At 41.8% G+C, this 21,302-nt stretch overlaps 1 protein-coding gene across 5 annotated transcripts in view; it reads right to left on the bottom strand.

Moving 5' to 3' along the window:
• Positions 1 to 21,302, bottom strand: part of DOCK7 (dedicator of cytokinesis 7) — a 142,458-nt gene that overhangs the window by 99,839 nt on the left and 21,317 nt on the right. For all 5 annotated transcript variants that reach the window (XM_074961615.1, XM_074961616.1, XM_074961617.1 and 2 more), the window contains exons 3-9: positions 10,755 to 10,930; positions 10,431 to 10,499; positions 7,380 to 7,509; positions 7,057 to 7,269; positions 6,532 to 6,617; positions 1,993 to 2,059; positions 131 to 280 (exon numbers count right to left, since the gene is read on the bottom strand). In XM_074961615.1, the coding sequence (XP_074817716.1) occupies positions 131 to 280; positions 1,993 to 2,059; positions 6,532 to 6,617; positions 7,057 to 7,269; positions 7,380 to 7,509; positions 10,431 to 10,499; positions 10,755 to 10,930 (891 nt within the window). The remainder of the gene's footprint in view (positions 1 to 130; positions 281 to 1,992; positions 2,060 to 6,531; positions 6,618 to 7,056; positions 7,270 to 7,379; positions 7,510 to 10,430; positions 10,500 to 10,754; positions 10,931 to 21,302) is intronic.

Raw genomic sequence — 21,302 nt, 5'->3', positions numbered from 1 at the left:
CCTCAATACATTTGAGTCACAGGTCCGTGTGGTCTACAGGTCCTAGTTTTTTATTTAAAATAAACAAGGAACAATGACATTTCTCTCTCTCTCTCTCACCCCTCCCCCCCCCCACACACACCCTTCTTACCTTTATTACCAGAAAAACATCCTGAGAGGGATAAGTAATAGAAAAGATGGCTGATCTGGCCAGAGTGGTAATGGCAGCAGGTGGGACATGAGGACGCAGCATTCCTTTCATTTGTTCAGAGTTTAAATCAAAGTAGAAGTTCTCTGAAATCTAAGGGAAACATTAGCTAGCTCTAGATGTTTGTTACACTTTATAGTGAACTCTTCACGAACACCCCCGGCAATTTGAAAACATTCCTGAAAAAGACTGCACAATGCCCTCTGTTGATATCACTTATTTAGCAAACAACATTACCAATCCATATTGTCTGAAGTCCAAAACAATCAGTTTCATAAAGGCAGATGATAAGGGGAAGAGGAATGCAAAAAGAAAAGAACAATGTAAGTTATTTATAAAACCTACTGTACCTCTCTCAAACATGATCCCTTGATTAACTATTACAACAGTTTCAAAGTGTCAGAGAAGGAAAGGTTTCAGAGTAGCAGCCGTGTTAGTCTGTATCCGCAAAAAGAACGAGGAGTACTTGTGGCACCCTAGAGACTAACAAAGTTATTTGAGCATAAGCTTTCGTGAGCTACAGCTCACTTCATTGGATGTATGCAGTGGAAGTATCTATAAAAGAGTAGTGTCCCCAGTCTAGGTTGAAACACAAAAATTGCATGGCATGGGGCTGAGTAACCTTAGTACATTGAAACATTCCACAGAGACATCAAATACCAGTGTCTGTAGTAAGATTCCAATGCCAAAGGAGTAACATGCCATTATCAACAGTAGAGGTCACTAAAGCCACTTCACAAACATAGGTTTCAGAGTAACAGCCGTGTTAGTCTGTATTCGTAAAAAGAAAAAAGAAAAGGAGTACTTGTGGCACCTTAGAGACTAACCAGTTTATTTGAGCATGAGCTTTCGTGAGCTACAGCTGAAGTGAGCTGTAGCTCACGAAAGCTCATGCTCAAATAAACTGGTTAGTCTCTAAGGTGCCACAAGTACTCCTTTTCTTTTTTCTTTTCACAAACATACTACATGAAAGAAAATGACTGAAACGATAAGATGGTCAAAACTGGCCTGTGAAATGTGACTGAAAAATTAAGCAAAGTTTACAAAGTCTACCTACTCACATTTAAAAAAGACTATTTGAGATATTCAAGCATTGAAGGGACAGTGTCAAAATAAGACATATACTTTATTTTTAAAAATATCTTTACCTTGGTTACTAACAGTATCTTGGATTATAAAAACCAAAAGAATTTTCAAAATCTAGCTTACTTCTCACTATTTACACTCCGTTCACCTTGCATTTCACTCAACTTGAACTACAAAAACAGACTGGTCAGTTTTGTTTCTAGTCAGTTTCCTATTCTCATGCACTAGCAAAATGTTATTTGGATTGACAACATGCCAGGGCAATGTTTGAATCACTCAAAAAAAAAAAATCTTTATTTTTAAAAAAATCATTTTTTAGTTTAAATTTTCCATTCATACATTTTGAACCTGAAACTAGCTGACAGTGTGCCTTTACAGATATGCAGATTTAAGTTGCTTGCATATTTTTAGAAAATCATGTATGTTTTAACTGATGTGTCATTAAAGACAGAGAGAATGCAGCTTTTTGAAATTTCTGTAATACCATAAACTGGGTGCCTGAGCCTGCAAAATGTACATGTTTAAATATACGAGCAGTGCAACTGAAACCTATACTTTATACTGGATGTCGTACTTCCTACCATAAGTAGTCCCATTGGCTTCATGATAGGAAGTATTTGCAGGATCAGGGCCTTCAACCATAAGTGCTTTGGACACATATCTTTAATGCCCCATACACAAACATGTCATCATGTAAGTAAAAAATAATAACTACATACCTTTTTCTTTTCTTTAACATCATACAAAGCCAAACTTGCAAAAATGGGTTCAATTTCAATTTCAAATCTTTAAGGGAAGAGACAAATAAATAAATTGATTTGACTTGAGTTTGACTCAAAAACAAAAACCTCACAGGGTCCTAGAGCCCAGGCTCCAGCCAGGGCCTGGAAAATCGACACAGCAATTCAACAGCACCACACCCTGAGCCGTGGGTTTTTCTTTGCTGTGGAGACATACCCAAAAAGGACCAGAATCTTATTACAGAATTCTTTCAAATGAAACCAAATTCTGCAGACACTCATGGGGCTACCAAAAAAGTGTTACTAGATAGCCACCAGCATTAGCTCAGTCTGACTACCAGATATATGAAACTTAATAGTATCCTTTTTTGTCCGGCTTCTCTCCCTTCCTCAGTTCGCAACTCAGGAAAAGATACACAAGTGGAATCTGAAACAGCTGTCAGCAGGCAATGAAAACTAGACTATTTCTTCTTTCCTAGGAGCAACTGATCAGAGAAGAATTCCAGGGGCTGATCCTGATCTCGTTGATTTGCAGTGGTGTAGGATCAGAATCCTAAACTCAAGCTATTTATTTGGTTATCATCTGCTGGTGCTATTGGAAGCTAAGGAAAGCACTCTAGTGGTTTCCTTGAAGAAAAGCAAATGATTAACTGATATAGCTGGACCATTGGAAATGGAGGAACCTTAGCTTCTGTGATGAGAATTCACTGTGCACCTAGACATCATCAAAATGGCTCATTCAAAATAGCTTGACATTGTCAAAGTGACACTGTCACTTTCCAACCCTAGTTATCAGGAAGCGTCCCTGACTTTCCTGAAAGAGGAACTGTTAGAAGTAAGGTTTCAGAGTAGCAGCCGTGTTAGTCTGTATTTGCAAAAAGAAGAGGAGTACTTGTGGCATCTTAGAGACTAACAAATTTATTTGAGCATAAGCTTTTGTGAGCTACAGCATCCGATGAAGTGAGTTGTAGCTCACAAAAGTTTATGCTCAAATAAATTTGTTAGTCTCTAAGGTGCCACAAGTACTCCTTTTCTTGTTAGAAGTAAGACCTTGGGTTTTGGCTTCTGGGTTTTGGTTTCCAATTACTGTTGACAACTAAGTAAACAGAAATCTTTTAAAAAAAATGTTAAGTGCATGTTTCTATATACAGCAAAAATAGATAATTACAAGGATAAAAATCAAAGGGACGAGGCTCACTCTTCATTAGAGGGACAGGGCTGTATATTCCCAAAGAGGAATATTCTCAAAAGACTACAGCAAAGTAGAGGTACGGACATTATGGACAGTCTAATAACCCTTTACCTTTACCTTTTAGATAGAGGAAAGCAGGGCTGGCTTAGTTGTTGGCTCCTATTTGACTCAATGTATTGCTTGCAATGCTTGCCTTTTGGTTTGCATTTCTGCAGTGTGGGATCAGACTGAATGCTGACTTTGTTTCAAAGTATGAAATCAGCCCAAAGACTTTTATTTATTGGTACCACAGCATATTATAATACCAGAGGTTTGATGTTTGAGACACACTTTGAAACACTAACCCTTCTAATCAGCACAGACTAGAATTGTGCCCTTCCCAGGAAATAACCCACCTGGCCCTCCCAGCCAATCATCTATTGCTTGCACAGTAAAGATGGAGGCTTTAGGGTCAAATTCTGTCTTTGGTTGAACACACGGGCCTGTAAGAAGAATCTGGCCCGTTGGGATCTCTTTCATGCTGGGGAAAACTTTCGAACAGAAATTAATCTAGGTCTTATTCTTTGTATAGCTTTTCTTGCCACACTTCCGAATTAACAAAAGATAATTTTTTCAAAAGATATATGGAGGAGCTGCTGTGTGTCTAGTGATTGGAGCAGGAGACTGGGATTCAGAACGTCTAACTTAGAATTGGTAGAATTTCTTACACAACCAATTTCATCTGAAAAGTTTCTAATTTTCAATGGAAACATTTTTGCCTAAATTTCCTGACCGGCTCCATGGCTGGTTAGAAAACCAAAAACAATTTTTCTAAGGATTTGCATCAATTTTTTTTTAAAACTCTTGGCATCTGAATTTTTTTCTTTCATGAGAATTTGGCACCTAGATCTCTTTTATTCCCAGATCTAGCTCTGACTCAACATGTGGTCTTGGACAAGTCACTTAATTTCTCTGGGCCGATAACCTCCCATCTGTAAAATGGTAAAATAGCACCTACCTTATGGTAGTTTATATTTGTAAATATATAGTATGCAATATATACCATCTATTATTACAGATGGTATTATATTGTTATATTTGATGGCATCTTTGAAATCCCTGGATTAAAGATTCTAACAAAGTGCAAATAATCATGGTGAATAATAATCAAGTGTCCATCTTTCATCAGAGGTGTCATGATACTCCATTGATGAAATTACATTCATTCCAATGACAAGTCTGATGCCACTATTCAAAGTTATGACTTTGCTGTATGGCCATGTAGTCAAGGCTGTTGAGTATTCACAACTGGCAAGGGAACACAGCAAATGATTGTTCAAGTTAGTTACTGTTGGGTAATTGTTCACTTCTCTAGTTAGACCCTGTGTGCCCTTTCGGAACCTGTCTGGTTCGCTTTGGTATATGCTTTTGAAATCAATGAAAGGTCCCAAGAGCAAAGGCATATTTTAATAGATAAGCAGCAATCTGGATTCCTGTATCAGAGAGCAGCATGGTGCTCTTACGGGCTAGTCCTACAAAGTGCTGAGCATCTCTTGGGAGACCTAAGTCGCCTCAGCTCCTTGTGAAAGGAATGATGGCCAACTGGTTAGGGCACTAACCTGGGATTGAGAAAAACTGGGTTCAATTCCCTGCTCTGTCACAGACTTCCTGTGACAAGTTGGGCAAGTCAGTTAGCCTCTCTGTGCCTCAGTTCCTTCTCTGTAAAATGGGGTGTGATGCTAAATATGTTAAAAGATTCGGAGGCATTCACATACCACAGTACTGAGAGCTATATCAACAGAATGAGGCAAATAGGGATGGAGCACGTTCAGCAGCTCATGGGAGGCACACAGCACCTTGCAGGAAGGAGCCCCTAAACCTCCGCATGCAGCATCATTTCTCTGTAAGAATCATACATAACATGAGCATCTGAATTTGACAGTTCTGCACTGCTCCTAACAATGAGGAGTGGAATGTCTTGGAGCAGAACATAAGAAAGGTAATTTTCCCTACATTTGCAATAAGGTCTGTCTGGCTCTGCCTGACAATGGTCCCAGGTTACAGTCCTGCTTGAGGTTTGTTTTTTTAATTGCTGTTACCCTTGTCCTTCCTCATCCCCCCCTCCCCGCTGTTGGTTTGCCACCATTCATTAAATCACCTGTAGCTTTAGACAGTAAGCTCATTGGGGCAAGGCCCATGCATCTCTCTCTCTACCATGAAGCATCTAGCACAGTTTTGGGTGCCATAAAAATAACAAACAGTAGCACAAAGTACAAACAATCTTTGTATTAGGGGCAAATATGTTTTTGATAGATTTGCTATAAATTTACAACATACAAAGGATAACCGCAAATAGCAGAACTCATTAATTTCTAAAATTTAACTTACTTCCATTAAGTACAGCTATTTTTGGAGAGGTAGCTCCTCTGCTACTGCATATTAGGTTGTTCTAGCTCATGACATCACGCAGTAAAATAAAAGGCTGAAATATCAGCTCATCTCTAAGGCTACATCAGGCCCTGAAGTGTTTTACCTGCAAGAGGTAAGTCCCACATATGTCTCAGTTATGAGGGGCAATGTAGTCTAACTTGAGCTCTCTAACAGGAAGGCTTGATCTAACTGAGGACACAGAAGATGAATACAGCAGTGTGGAAAATCAGTTTTGTACTTTATTTCTCTAAGGGAATAACAGTAAAATTTTACCTTGTGTTAATAGAGAAGAGTTATAGGCAATGATCCAGCAGCAGGTAACCCTATATTCAGGAGCTTCACTTCATTAAACTTGTTTAACAGGTTTCTGTTCCTCCAGTTAAAGCTTGCTAAGTGTACAAAGACTTAGCTTTTAAAAGGATACAGTCAAGGTTGTTGAGCCTGAACCTTCACATAACCCTGCCAGTTGTCTCACACTGTAAAGCCTTATCTTAAAAATCTGCAGCAAGGTTTTCATTGTGATTTAAAAAAAACAACAACAACAAAAAAAACCTTTGCTACAGGGCAAAAAACAAAATGCCTGACTTACTCCAAGGCCCAATGTAACAAATTGAGCGTGTATGGGCTCATGATAGGTGATAGGGCACATCCACAGATTTGTCTTCAATGGATCTACAGTGAGCCAGGGAAACATGAGTGTTTTCCGTTTCACACACTTACCACAAAGGTTTGACACATAAAATTGGCTGATGTGAGTTCCATAATATTGCACAACTAATGACAATATAATACATGCCTTTTTAAGCCTCAGAACAATCTTAACTGTGTCCCTTTAAGTAAGGGGTAATCAACGGAGTTACTCCCATTAAACATTGGTATAACAGCTGAATTTGACCCTATATTAAAATAATACTTACTTAAGAGACAAACACTTCACAAGAAGTCTCTGACCAAAATGTTCTTTGGGTACTTCTGGGACACAAAGCCGTTCAATAGGCTCCTCCTGGAATTTGTCACAGAAGCAGTCATTTACACATGGGTCATTGTTACACTCCAATAGTATCATTAAAACGCTAATCTAGGTTCAGATTTTTTTTCTTCTAAAACATAAGTAACAATTTAATCCTCAAGATTTAACTGCATGTTGCATTCACTGTGACTATAAATAAGAGCTACGGGATTTAATTTAGGGTATCTACATAATAGGGGACTGGAGATCTATAAAGAAAAAAGGTCTTTGGAAAGTAATATCCTTGGCTAGTCCACATGCTCAAAACATACGCTACTACAGGCAAATTGGAATACAGTTTTATGGAAATTAAATTGAGATGATCTTATTTCCTTAGTACTTTAAATCCATGGTAATTTGACTTTGTCCCACATTCCCCTTACTCCCTATGTTTTCTTTCTAGACTAGTTCACTCCACGTTCACTCAAAATACCTCATCTGGTGCTGGATGCAATGCAAAAAGCTCCTTGTGTCTGTTTGACTTCCTCTGATCATCATTTTGATGGTCGATTTCCTCATTTGGGGTTCGGTCAAGTAGGTTTGGAAGGAGAGCATCAGGAAGGGAGTTCTTCAGATCAAAAATACTGCATGCCCAGCTGCCCCGTGGAGTATCATCTATTGACATTGAACGTCTTTTAAGGTCATCCTGAGATTTAACAAATTAAATGTAATTAATAATGCAATAGGGAAGGAGTCGTATTTTTAAAACATGGCTATTATGTAGCTTTTACATGGCAGGGTTTTAAGGCACATTACTTGTTCATCTTGGTAACTGTTGCCATCTGGAGCTTCATCCGACTCAAAGATCTGTTTGGGGAGCCCTTTTTGCCTCTCTTTCTGTTTGTCTAATGTGTTGGGATTAAATCCGGTTCCCAGTTTGTGATATCTATTCAAAACAGAATATTTCAAGTAATTTTTATCCTTCTCACCCCCATCTCCAAACAAGCATACTTGAGCATATACAGTATTATCTCAGCACCATTTTAAATTATAAATCACTCCCAGAAATATTTGTTGTCATGCTTAACAGTAAGCTTGTAATGATGTGTGCTGCTGTGTGGAAGACTCAGGTTTATTTCCCGTTCTCGGTCACTTCTTGCTCTGCACTGGACTGGGAATGATTCATGTCACTCCACAGCAATATGACTCCTTTAAGATACAAAACAATACTGACTAGCTTTGAAAGGAAATCCTATGTAGGCCCAAGTAACCTGGGTGGAAAATATGGTGATTTTAAAGCTGGACCTAAAGGCAGAGTGGGTTAAACTGGCTAAAAGCATGGGGATGAACAGCCTTTGGGGTTCTATCAGGGACACAGATAACCAGGCTAGGGAAAACATGGATGTCTTGAAATCTAAGGGCCAACTTCAGGTCTGATCCTATGAAGTGCTGAGTAATATGCTGAGGGACCTCAAATTCCAATGAAATTTGAATAATACAGGCCCTGGTACTATTACAAATTACCAGTTAGCTACACAATGTTTTACCCGGATTATCTGAATGTGCAAAGCAAAGACTCAAAAGTATTACATTTCAATCACGGCTTAGCTGATAAAAGTAAAATTTGGTTTAATCTTAGCTTCATTCAATGCTTTCTAGGATAGCTGCCTCCAGTGTAGGGTAGCAAATTACTGCAAAGGTCAGCATTAGGAAACCCTATTATTTTTTCAGATAATTAGAGAAAATGTGTTTACAATTAGAGCACTCACTCAAGAGAACCAAGGGCCCACTAAATGCTCTGGGCACAGAGAACTGCAAACAAAGATATTGGAATAAGGGATTTCTCCCCCATTAGGTTCTGCAGGATCAAAAGGGAGACATGTCAGAAGCCCCTTTTTATAGCATCCTTCTAATCTAGATAAGAAGGGCTGGATTTAGCTCCAACCAAAGCTAGTCAATGCCACTCTAACCACTGACCTGAAGGGACTGCTTATGAGCAAGTCTGTTACTGCCCCTCTTCATGTACAGCAAGCTACCCCTGCAGCAGTCACAACCCTGACAACCCACAGAGCAAGCGACCATACTTGGAGATTTAAACTCGGTCCCTCCCAACTAGGCAGTCAGACTCTTCTCCCGCTTCACACACAACCCTGCAGCCCTTATTCAGGCAAGACACCCGCTGTCTCCCACCAGTGTTTCATCTGCACTGTTGGAACTGCACTGAGGGTTCAATCTGCAAGATTCCTATCAGTTCCTGGAGGTGCAGAGCACCCTCAACTGTAGGTAAGGGGAACTGGGTGCACTCAGCACTTCCAGGAGCTGCTCCACACTTGTAGGATCAGGCCTTCCAAGCCCCCACCACCACTTTGCTGTGGCGATAGAGCATACCCTCTGCAGAGGGGGGTGGGGGAGGGGGAGGGTGGATGTTACCTCCAGCAGTTGGTGGCTAGTATGCATCAGCTGGACCACAATCTGGGAGGGTAATTTTGTCTGTGCTACTTCTGGTCTCAAAGGGCTTAGTGATGCCTCTAGCAAGACGGAGTTGTGCCGAGGAGTGGGAGGAGGCCCACCACTTCCATGGCAGAGGTTGGAGACATTATGCCTTTGAAAGACACAATGTCTCTTGGGCACTCAGCATGCTAATCTGTACAGGGAACACTTTCCTCAGGGCAGCCACCTGGGTCCACAACGTGGGAGTGAGAGCCAGGCCTTGTCCTCACCCAATCAGACACACCTAATTTTGTGCTGTTAACCTCCAGTGGCTATGTCTATTCTGAATACCCAGTGTTGGGAGTCAGACTTGTTTGCTTCCTGTATGAGTGGGGTAGTACTCCTTGCACTCTTTCCCTCTCTGGTGCACCCACATAGGGGAGGGCAACATTTAGACATGCACATTTGGAAACAGTGAAAACCTTTGTTAAATTTAGTGATGCGTGTCTGCTGGCTATGTGGGTTATGCTGCCCCAGCATATGGCGGAAACTAGACTATTTGCTTACAAACACAGTGAGTAAATAAAGCCCCCCCCGCCCCCCCCCCCTTTTTTTTTAAATTACAGACCTTGTTTTTATTAGGCTATGCTATCTCTGAAAAGCAAGTCTTCAGCATTCCCTACAGTGGTGCCTGGGACAATATTAAATCCAGTGAACTGTAGCAGCTGCCACAAGGACATGGCAGCAGCTATCGTAGTGTCATTTTTAGGTGATGTAGCATCACACGGATCACTTGCTCCTTGGCCGCGATTCTTTTATAGTTGCCAGAACTTTAGTCATTCAAGACACACTTTTAAAAGAAAAGCTACCCAGACATTTTCCTACTGATTTGCATAAATTAATCAATTTATGTTCAGGCTCTAAACAGTTAAGTCAAAGCATTATGTAAATGTTGGTAGAGTTTAAATATTACTAAGCATTTTTTAAAGTAATGTACAACTGCAGAACCTCTTTGAGAACACATGATTATTACTTTAGACACCTTTTGACACTAAACCTTCCCAACCCTATTTTCTTTTTGTAAGAAACTGATGCCGAGAGAGAGAGAGAGAGAGATATTTGACCTGCATGTTTATATTCCCTAATTTTTTCCTACCGTCCAATACCTAAAGGAAGTTATCACTGATGACAAAAGGGATTTCTGGTGCTTCAGATTCTGGGCATGGAACATCAGATACCTTAGAAGGGCCTGATTTTCAGAATGTGTTGAGCATCCACTTCACTTGGTTTAGGAAGCCAAATATGGAGAGGCACCCAAAATCCTAGTCACTTCTGAAAATGTAGGTCTGCAGTTATTATTCAGTTTGCTCACACCAGAATCCACCTTGAAAGATCAGGACCTTAAATCAAAATGATAAATATCACATTGTAACTTACTTTCTGTTCACAATTGCCCAATCTTCTGTGTAACTTCTTACACAATCCCTCACATGAGGGTCCATTTCACTGTAAAAGAATAAGACAATCTCTTCAAATCACAAAAACTTAATTTTTCTAATGACATATCGACTTTTCACTTCATAGTACATTAAAATACGATCTTTTTCATGCACATGGAAGAAGTTATTATAAAAGAAAAAGTTGGCCCCCACCTCGCAAACACTTATACCCCAAGCAGCTCCTTTGAACTCAATGGGGTCCACTTCCGTGGGAAAAGATACATGTGTTTGCAGGTCAGGCCTGCAGTTTTCTGCACCTTACCTCTCTTCAGGTACAGCTGACACAAGAGTCCTACATTCTCGAGGACTGTACACAACTTCAATATCATCTGGAGGAAATTCAAGCAAGTCCCTCAAAGGCCCGGAATCCATTGCAAGCGGATGTGTAATAAGATATTCTTCCAAATCCACTGGATCCACAGCTTCCGTAAGTGGAACCTAAGAGAAGTTAAGCCGTGGGAGAGTTTTTAATGAGAACAATCAAAAGCAAGTCTTATTTTCTACTGCACTTTTAAAACCAGATTGACCTCCCAACTAAAACAGCAGCTTGGCCTATTGCCAGACTGCAGTTAGTCTTAACCAACATACAGTATGAAGCTAATTTTCACACCCTATGTTTTATCCAGCTCTCTCTCCTGGTATGTATATTATGCTAATCATTATAGTATCACTGACATTGCTTCTACCACATTTTCCATAAGAGCTGGAAATTCATTAGTTTAACTCAAAAGTAAATCTCTCATTTTATTACTGGTGATCTGTCACTTTCTCTTTGATTACCCACAAATCTGAACTACTACCAAAAGGTCACTCTTTGACTCAAGAGACACACACAACTCATTTACCCTGGGGAATGCAGATACAGTTGCTAAATCAGTATAAACAGTGAAGGGAACACCCCTATGAAAGCTAACACTGTCTCCATGTAAATGTCTTCTCTCGGGAATGCAAAACATAATCTACTCTTCCCCCTCAAAGAGAGTCCCACGGACTTATACTGAAGAGTAAATTAGATTCATTTGCTATGCACTAAATCCTGTAGTCTTTTCCCCAGCTCCCCAAAGGAGTTTTACTTGTGTAAGATCTGTAGGATTTGCACCAACCACAGCAACATGAATGGCAGATTCCGACACGTGGCTATCCCTTGACAGCATGTGATCTCCAAAATTAACAGCGTTCCATATCCCCTACACAACCATCAGATAGTGTAGGCCCAAACACATGCCTGACCTGAAAATGGTTATAACCTGGATACGGAACGTACTCTGTATGAAAAAGAATGACTCCTCACAGATTCTCAAACGGAAAAGTCTCCAAAATGAAAGCTACCTGCCTCTGTTGATCTATTCTGGACTATATCCTATTCTGTATTGGTTCTTATATCACACTTATCATCATAGTATCTGAGTGTCTTCCAGCAGTGCACACCAACCAGTTTTTTTAATGCGTATGCAAACGCCACCTGGCTAAGGGTTTTTGGGGGGCACAAGCTGGACCTACTGTCAACACCCACGGAGTATGTCTACAGTGCAATGTAAGCCCAGGCTCAGACTCAGGCTTGAGCCCAAACCTCTCTTCCATCTTGGACTCAGGCTCAGACACAGGGTCCTAGAACCCCAGGAGGATGGAGGGTTTGAGCTCAAGTCAAACAGGGACCCAGGGCTCAACCACTATTGCTTTGCAGTGTAGACTCCCTCCTCCAGACTCAGGTCCTGGGAGTCCACCAAAGGTATCCCACAATCCCATGGGCCAACTTCCTCTGTCCTCTCTATCCTAAGAATCACCAAGTGACTTCAGGGAAATGGAAGCAAGCCCCCTTACTGTAGTGCAGCAGCTCAGCAAGTCAGCGTTTAACCCTTCCATATTTTTTTTTCTAACTGCTGAGCTGCACACACACCTTTGGAAAACCTGTTGTGTTTGCAATGGAGACTGACCAGAAGCAGTCCTCCGCAAAGCGCCCTGCTTCATGGTTGCGGGTGCACAGCCAGATTGTGGTTAATCTCAGGTGCGAGGCCAGCAAAACAGTGGACGGCAGTAAGAGTACCAGGAATGACCACACATACCAGCCAATAGCAAAGAAGCTGGCAGTGTTGGGAATTTACTGGACTGGTAACCAGTGCAGGGAGCAAATTAAGCAGCTCAGGACCAAGGACCAGAAAACTGGGGACCAGAACTGCATCTCGGGCAACTCACAGACATCCTGCCCATTTTACGAGGAGTTTGACCAGGTGCTGGGTAGTGCACTGAGCACAAAGCCAATGGCGCTGCATGATGACCTGGTTAGCAAAGTTGATGACCTGCTGGCCCCAGAATCCAGCATGGGAACTGATGGAAGCCAGCAGCAGGTGCTGAATGAAGCTAGTGAAGTGACTCTGCTGCTGACACCAGTCCCTGAGGAAGCTTTGCCACAGGAGCAGCTGCAGCATATCCTGGGGCTTTACTCTGAGCCACTTTTTGACGTTCTCTCCCTCCGCCCCGAGGAACAGCCAGCTACGGAACTGGCATCAGAAACAGAAGGGACAGAAGCTGCCCCAGAGCCTGGTATGTTTATTAATACAGAAACGGGAGGAATTTCCATTCTATGAACCAATGCAAAAGTTATTACAAGCCCCGGCTAGCAACATATATCTGCTGATGATGGATTGTATGCCAACGCCTTGGCGTCCCCCCAGCCTACCCACCCACTTCCACCATGTGGAATTAAAAATGGTAACTAGGAAATGCAAACAGTAAAAAACGCCTTGAAAAGTGATTTTTTAGTGGAAAGGCACAGATCTTTCCTGTTTGTTAAAAATAATAGCCTTACATTGCCATGCCTGTAAGGACGCTACTCTGTAACCACTCAGCGTGGTAGGTGTAACGTGCTGCCTGAAAACAGTGAACTGGGGAGCTGGGGACAATGGAAATGTGTTCCATTTATAAATCTGTTTTGCAATTTTTAGGAAAATAAAAAAGCAGCTGTGATTTTTTACTTACCATTGTCTCTGCACTTCTTTCGCTGTGATGAACCCGGCTGTGTCCAGGGAGCTTCTGTGGTCTGAAGCAGCCCTCTCACAATATATTGAAGTTCAGTTGTCAACAGTAACATTTCATGTCCTTGATATTCCACAAGGATTTTTTCTGCACTGACACTAACTCTGTGTGTCTTGTCCTATTCCAAGGCCCTGTGACCTCTACAGCCTGCAGCACCTTCACAGCTCCCCCACATTGCAGCAGAAGCCTGGGCCAACACAGCTTCACGGACCGTTCCAAGAGGAAGCATTTCCGTGGTGAACTTGTGGTTGAAGTTCTGGACAGGGCCAACAAGCAGCCCCAGTACCAAAGACAGAGGGACTGACGGCGAGAGGAAAGGCATGGGCGAGAGGAGACAGGAAAGACTCAGGCTAGTTGCACAGCTTGAGGACAGGGTTTCAGCGTGGGAGCAGGCACTTCCTTCACAGTTCCTGGAACAGGAATGGCAACTAAGGGAGGATGCCAGAGCTCAGCAGAAAGAACTTTGGAGCAGCTGCTACAACTAACGGTCACAAGAGCATTGGCTCCTGTTGCACCTACACCACAGCCTGAGTCCCCTGCATGGTACCCTGGGATGTAGTCCAGGAAAACCTTGGACAACTCCATGCCTGGGTGGCCCATGCACTCAGACCTTAGGAGCAGCTGGGCAGGGCAACTGTGTCCCATGCAGTCTTCCATACTGACCCCATCCCCTGTGACTGCTTCCACCCTCCTCCCCTGGTATCAAGCGGACAGCAAACATGGAAGGAACGGAAAGGAGAATGGGGGACCAGGGACACGAAACAGTAGCGGCTCTGTCTTAGACACGGTTTTACTGTTTGCATTTGTTCATGCACTTTTTTTGAGGTTGTGTTGTTACTGGTGTTTTGGTGTGGAAACGGCAGCTGGTCTGCCCGGCGGGGGGTAAATATTGTATTTTTCTAATAATAGTTTATAAAGTGTATTGCTATCACTGCATCACCTCTTACAATGTGTATTTCAGATAATAAAGATGAACACACCATCAGGGAAAATTGGGAATTTGTATACAAACACTGTTTCTCAATACAATTAGTTACATCAATCACTTCCTTACACCAATTCATACTGTGAATCAACCTTCCTCTACCCCCCGTTTGATAAATGGTCAGGTCATTCATAAGTATATTGCATGGCAATCAACCCCCCAGGCACTGAAACCCCTCTCAAGCAATCAGCCCCTGTCCCCCACAGTTACATTCATAAAAGCTACTATTCCCCCCTCTTCCACTGGCCCATGCAAGTCCCTAATGGGGCAGCACAAAGCATCTCTGACTTCTGTTGCCCAGGTGCATCCAGCTCCAGCTGTGGTAGGTAAACTTTCTGGCTGAGTGCACTGGCTCTGCCACCACTTTACCCACAGCTGATCTTCCAACACCAAACTGGTTGGCAACAGACCTGTAGCAATCTGGGGTAGCCAGCTTCCAGACAGCTATAGCAACTCTTTTCTAGAGCGGCATGGCTGCCCTCATACACATGTCTTTATGCTGGAGGGTTGGGGCAAGCTGCTCACAGAGTTCCAGAAATGTAGTTTTCTTCATGCAAAAGCGCTGGATCCACTCCTGGCCATCCCAGGTCTGCAAAAGGATGTTGTCCCCCAGTCCATGCTTATGGTCTACGTAAGCACTGGTCGACATAGGGGGCATTAGCAGATATACCAAGTGCCCTGAGGAGCATCAGCCAATTTGAGTCTGCCATCTCTGTGTCCTCCTCCTCCTCCACCTGCTTTGCCATTAGCTTTGTCACGTGCCTTCAGTGGGTCAGGAAACACTGCCAGAATATCCACCAGCAGCTTGTGGAAGCTCTGCCCATTTCCTGACACAGAAGTGAAAGCTCAAGCGAGAGAAGTTCTTCAAATGCTGACTCCTGCATATTGCTGGCTCCGGTTGCTGGGAGCACACAGACCAAAATGACAGCATGTCAGGATGTGCTGGGAGACTATTCAAACTTCCTGTAACGTGTAGGGTGGACAGTTTTCCCGCACTGCCCCATGAAGAAAGGGATAGAATGGCCACATTTTTGGAGGGCGCTCGGAAGTCTGGGATACAGTTGATTGGACTCGCGTCTGCATACTGTTCGAGGCCCGGGTTAAAAAAATTCTTAACCTAGAGTTGGCAATCAATGTAGATACTCAAGCCCTGGGTTCTCAAACTCAGGCTCTGCTGAATTGAGTCCCACTAAACCTGGGCTTACATTGCAGTGTAGATACAGTGCCCTTCGAGAACAGGACCCTGGCCTTCCATGATGCCCAAGCTCGAAAGGTGGAGAAATATACCCCTCTGGCCGAAGAGGGCTAGGGTTACCAGGTTCAGACACACGGGCTGTTCGTTGGAGCCTTGGGCGCATGGGACCCCAGTAACTAGTGAGTGTTGAAAGAATGCGGAATCGGTCAAGACTACGCTTGGCTGATGTGGCAACTCATGGTGCTGGACATCATCAGGTGGTCGAGGGACATATACATAGAATGCATCACCGGACATCGGCAATACCAGGAGGGATGAGCTGGAATGCCAATTAGAAGTGCAGACAGGAAAGTAACTGAAATACTTTCCTCCTGGATTGTATTATCTAAATGTACAACCTACCCTAAATTCTCAATTACTGAGAGACAATCTTCACTCATTGCTATATTTGCTTTCCACAGCCAAGTCTCTGAATAACTTTTCATGAGTGATTTACCCAAATACTTGTATGCTAATATCTAAACTGTATTCTTAAATGTATTCACCTAAATTTGGGTGATTGCTGATTATGCATTACATGTATCTTATGACTTTAAAAGGAACCTTTGTATTTGTGGATAATCTAAGCATTATACCCAAATGTACAAACACTCTTTTCTTAACCTGTGTATTATACAATTTTTTAACATTAGCTTTAATAAAAAATGTTATACCCTCTGCCACTTACCCATAGCCAGATGCTTACAAGCATGCTTCTAAGGCATGGGCTACACACAACTTTTGTATTGATTTAATTATGTTGGTTCAGGGGCAATTTTATAGCAATCAATGATGCAGTGGTAAAAAAAAGAAATGTGTAAATTAATCTTAGCTGAACTCCATATTCCCCAGATGAAAAGTCAGTAAATTCCCAAACTAAATTCCATATTCCCCAGACAAAAAGTGGGTGAAATCAGCTACACTACTGATACCAACATAGTTAAACCTGTACAAGCCCTAGTGTTGGTGCAGTTCTACCCGTACAAATGTCCCTTATTCCCCTTCCTGTACAGGAATAAGCTATATCAGTATAAGCACCTTTATACAAATATAAGTAGGTCCACCCAAGGAAGGTTGCACCACACCACTTTAATTAAAGTGATATGATCTGTGTGTAGACAAGGTCTTATTTATGTAAATTTACATGAATAAGCAATACTGGTGTAAGCACCTTAATACCGCTGTAACTGTGTCCACAGTAGCATATTGTTCTTCTTTTAAAATATCAGTTTCTAAACAGAGATAGTTTTTGTACTAATTTAACAATGTAGGCAGTCCCTAAAGAATGGTCTTATACAGATTTTTATGCAGCAATTCCACATGATTATGACCTGGGCATGGCCATGGAGGTGGCACAAGATTTTACTATAAAAGATTTTTCCCAGAATGGTAAAAAAATGTCACCTTGTCAGATGGAGAAGGACAGAATACAAACTGTGTAAACTGGATACACATATGCCAGTGTATGTATGAACCTCCTAGTCTGAGGTCATGAAATTACAGTACTGTATTTTGTACACACACACACACACCCCTACTATGCAAATGAAATATTAAAAATAAGTTTTCCAAAAAGAGTTAAAAAAATAAGTGACAGTGTCTCAAGAATTATTTGGCATATCTGAGAAAGCTCTTTGACTAGACTGAATATCCTAATATGAGTCATATAAAAAACAAATCAGTATTCAAGAATTTTTCACTGCTACTTCCGCTTGTCATTCAGGCCAGACACACACTTTTCATTCAGGCCACATTTTCCACTGGAGAAAACTTACATGTAAAATTCCACCCACTGTTCTGAGACAATGGAACAGACATTTAATTTGCATCCTGGAAGTTAGTTTCTCAAAGTTTTCCTATCCCCACCTAGAGACTCCACTTCTTAATCCTCTCTCTTAACAACAAGAAACTTTGCAGGTAAAAGACTTTGTTAACCTAGAGTTACTGTTAAAAGAATCTCTCTTACTGCAGCCAAAAAACTCTTAAAGACCACTAATTTTCTCAAAATTCACATGGCTAAATCTTCAGCAAATGTAAATTGGTGTATCTCTACTGAAGTGAATTGAGCTATGCCAGCTCACACGAGCTGAGGCTGAGGTCCAGAAACTTTAGAAAGTCTGGAAATTCCAGTTAAGTCTCCACAATATTAACAAAACACAGAGTATTTTAGAAGTAAAGAAATTCACCATGACAGTCACCCAAACAACCTTAACTTTCCTCCTTAACACCATTAACATTCCCCCTTAACACCATTAACCGTCTATTTCCCTCTCTAACCTTACTTTTTAGAAAACGACACTGCAATTATACAGCTTGCAGGTGGATTTTGAAAATGTGAACCATAGAGAACTGATTTTAAGTGGCTCCCTACAAACATCACCCTAATACTAAATCATAATTTCATCATACCAGATTAGGAGGTATATACTTGTAGACATACTAGCTCTGTTTTACACTTGTGCAAGTGGCACAAGTGGCATAGCTGTATGTAGTATGCTATTTGGATAATTAGGAATTCTTCCATGGACTGTATATAGCTGTACAGAAGGGCAGAGCTATTAACTAACTAACTAACTAACTTGATATGTATATAATGCTGTGCATCCATAGACCTCAAAGCACTTCATGAAGGGTGAATAAGTATTATTCTCTCCATTTTACAAACTGGGAAATCGTGACACAGAAAGGTTAAATAACTGGGCCAAGGTCACAGAATGAGCCAGTGGCACCGCTGGGAATAGAACTGAGGTTTCCTGATTCTCAGTCCAGAACCCTATCCATGTACAATCCTGATTCCCCTGGGCATTACTAAAATGAACGTACATGCAGGAAGGACAAAGGTTGTTAGAGTTTTTGGGTGTTCTCAGGGGTAGCATAACAGGGGTAAAGTTAAGGTTGTTTGAATGATCATTTATATATATATATATATATATATATATATATATATATATATATATATATATTTTACACACACACACACACACACACACACACAAACATTTTGAGTTTAAAATGTGCTATCCTTCCTTCTGCCTTCCACCCCCACACCGTCAGTTTCAATCTTCATATACCCTAAGGAGCACTGTCCCAGAGCACCTAACATTTGAACCAAAAGTTCCACCACTAAGTTACACGTGTGCACAGCTTGACAGAGCAGACCCCCTTTCTCATTTCCTCCCCATTTTTCTAAATTCCTCTCCCTCAGAAATAGTGGGGGGGGGGGGGGAACACATCACTGCACAGTTGTGGCTGGAGACTGGCCACACTGCCCAATATATATTAATTCAGTACCATAGAGAATAACTCAGAATATGTGATCTATGTAAGGATTCAGTTATGGTTGCAGGGGAGATGCATAATTTGAATTTCCTGACTTCTATGCATATAAAATCTCAACTACAGTACTCCAGTAATGTAGGTTTCTTATATTTAATAGAAGAAAAAAACCTACTACCCACATGATTGAAGGACTTCATCCTGAAAAGTGCCAAAGGACCTACTGGACACCTGCCAATGCTACTGCACTCAGTGGGAGCTGTGGGTGCTCCACATGTCTCCGGACTAAGCACAAGGTTAGGCTTAACAGTTTTTCCACTATGTCTCTTCAGATGACTTGTACCGTGAAGATGTAAATAAACATAAAAGTCAAACCCAGAAGCCTAGTATTAGAATCACCATCTGTGCAGCCAAAAATACTGTCTAGCACCTGAGTAAACAGGCCAAACATAAATTCATGGTTATAAAGAGGAACTAGTTCATGTTAGACTACTGGCAGATAAACGGAAAGTGCATTGTTTTAAGCTTTAGCGATCTGTGGGGTAAAAGGTGAAGAAAGAGGAGGGAGAAGTAGGGATGAGTGAACTCGTCTATACAAAATAAGCACCAACCCAAATCCCACCAGAAGTTTAACTGAACCAGGACAGACGCTTTTATGAAGTTCTTTAAAGTTCACATAACTTTTCCTTTGCTCTGTTTTTCACTGTTACACACCTCTGCAGGAACAGAAACAATGCACAAGTGGCTGTTCTCATGGTATTTCCAGTTTGACCCAGAGCAGAAGCTACACACGCCCGATGAACTAGTTCGCCTAAGATTTCTGGACCACATATGCAGAGCCAAGGAGTCTGGATAGTTCAGATAAGCTCTGGATAAGCATCTCAAATTTTGGTTACTTATACAACCCAAACCTCTAAACCTTGTCATTTTAGGCTGCACCGCTCCCACTGAGATGAAGAAACTGTTTTATTGGTCCAGTATTGGAAGCTACAGAACTGGTTCAGTTTCAGAGGACCCTGAGGAAAACTGTGATGCAGCGAATAGATGACTACTGATGACCTATCAGGACGTTATTATACTTTGTTTATGACTCATCATCTCCACAGATCATCTTGGTCTACAGCGGAAGTGAGGATAAATGACAAGAACACTGGTAAAAATCCCACACCTCATCACATAGTAAAGTGTTTTGAAATCTTACACTGCAGTCACTCAGGAAGCAAAGGAAGAAGCCATGAAGTCCAAATCAGTGAATCTGTTTCAGGCCATTAGACAGTTTGATAAATTCTCAATGTCTCCATCTGGAGAGAGAGTTGAGTATTATTCACTCCAAGACTACAATAAGTTGTTATTGTACTTTATGGATAAGATTGGTTTTTGTGGGAAGACAGCCAATGTCTTCTCTATTTAAGTTTTGGTCAGTTCCTCTCACTGAGGATCTAAAGGTGCTAGCAGACCTTTGGACAAACATCTGCATGTTCAACCCCCCTCCTTCCTGGCTGGTAAAGTCTAGTGGTGAAATAACAGGCTATTATTATAAAAGCTGTCAACAGTTCTCTTCAGGTGGGCACAGTGCCAGCTTCTATTAAAGAAGTGGTGAGTAGGCCTTTCCTCAAGAAGCCACATCTGGATATTGATAATCTTGCCAACAACAACCTTGGAGGTAAAAATCCAGGCCCCACTGAAGTCAATGGCAAAATTTCCATTACTGGTCTCTAACCTTCCTCTATCTTTTGTAGAGACAGTGGTGTGGACACAACTCTGGCTGTCCCTATACTCCTCAGATTTATTTCACCCAGGCCAGTACAAGTTTGGGCATAGAGACACTGTCTCTATGCCAGGGGTCAGCAGAACTAGCAATAGAGAATAACTAAGTAACCGTCCACATTGTTCCTTTGAGACCTATCAACTGCCTTTGATACCACTGACCATGTGGTCTTGAAGGGATGAACAAAACTGTACTTGAGTGGCTCCGTTCCATTTTTCTGAAAGGACTCAGAAAGTCGTGTTTGGTGACTGCTCATCTGGCCCAAGGATTCTCACATACCTTGTCATCCCCACCTCCTCAATGTGTACATGAGGCTGTTGCAGACTGACAGGTGCTATGCGTTTCCAGTATTCAGTGGACACTTTACTTTACATCTCTGGTCTATCAGACCCACTTGGCGAAGGTAATCAATTTACCACACTGTTTTGCTGGGACTGAGTCTTAGATGAGGTCAAACTGTCTGCAACTCAATCCAGACTGAGATTATGCTGGGGGGAACCAACCAGAAGAAATG

Source organism: Natator depressus, chromosome 8 (genome assembly GCF_965152275.1).
Source record: "Natator depressus isolate rNatDep1 chromosome 8, rNatDep2.hap1, whole genome shotgun sequence".
NCBI lineage: Eukaryota > Metazoa > Chordata > Testudines > Cheloniidae > Natator > Natator depressus.
The sequence above is the reverse complement of the archived record's forward strand: the minus strand, read 5'-3'. Positions and strand labels throughout refer to the sequence as shown.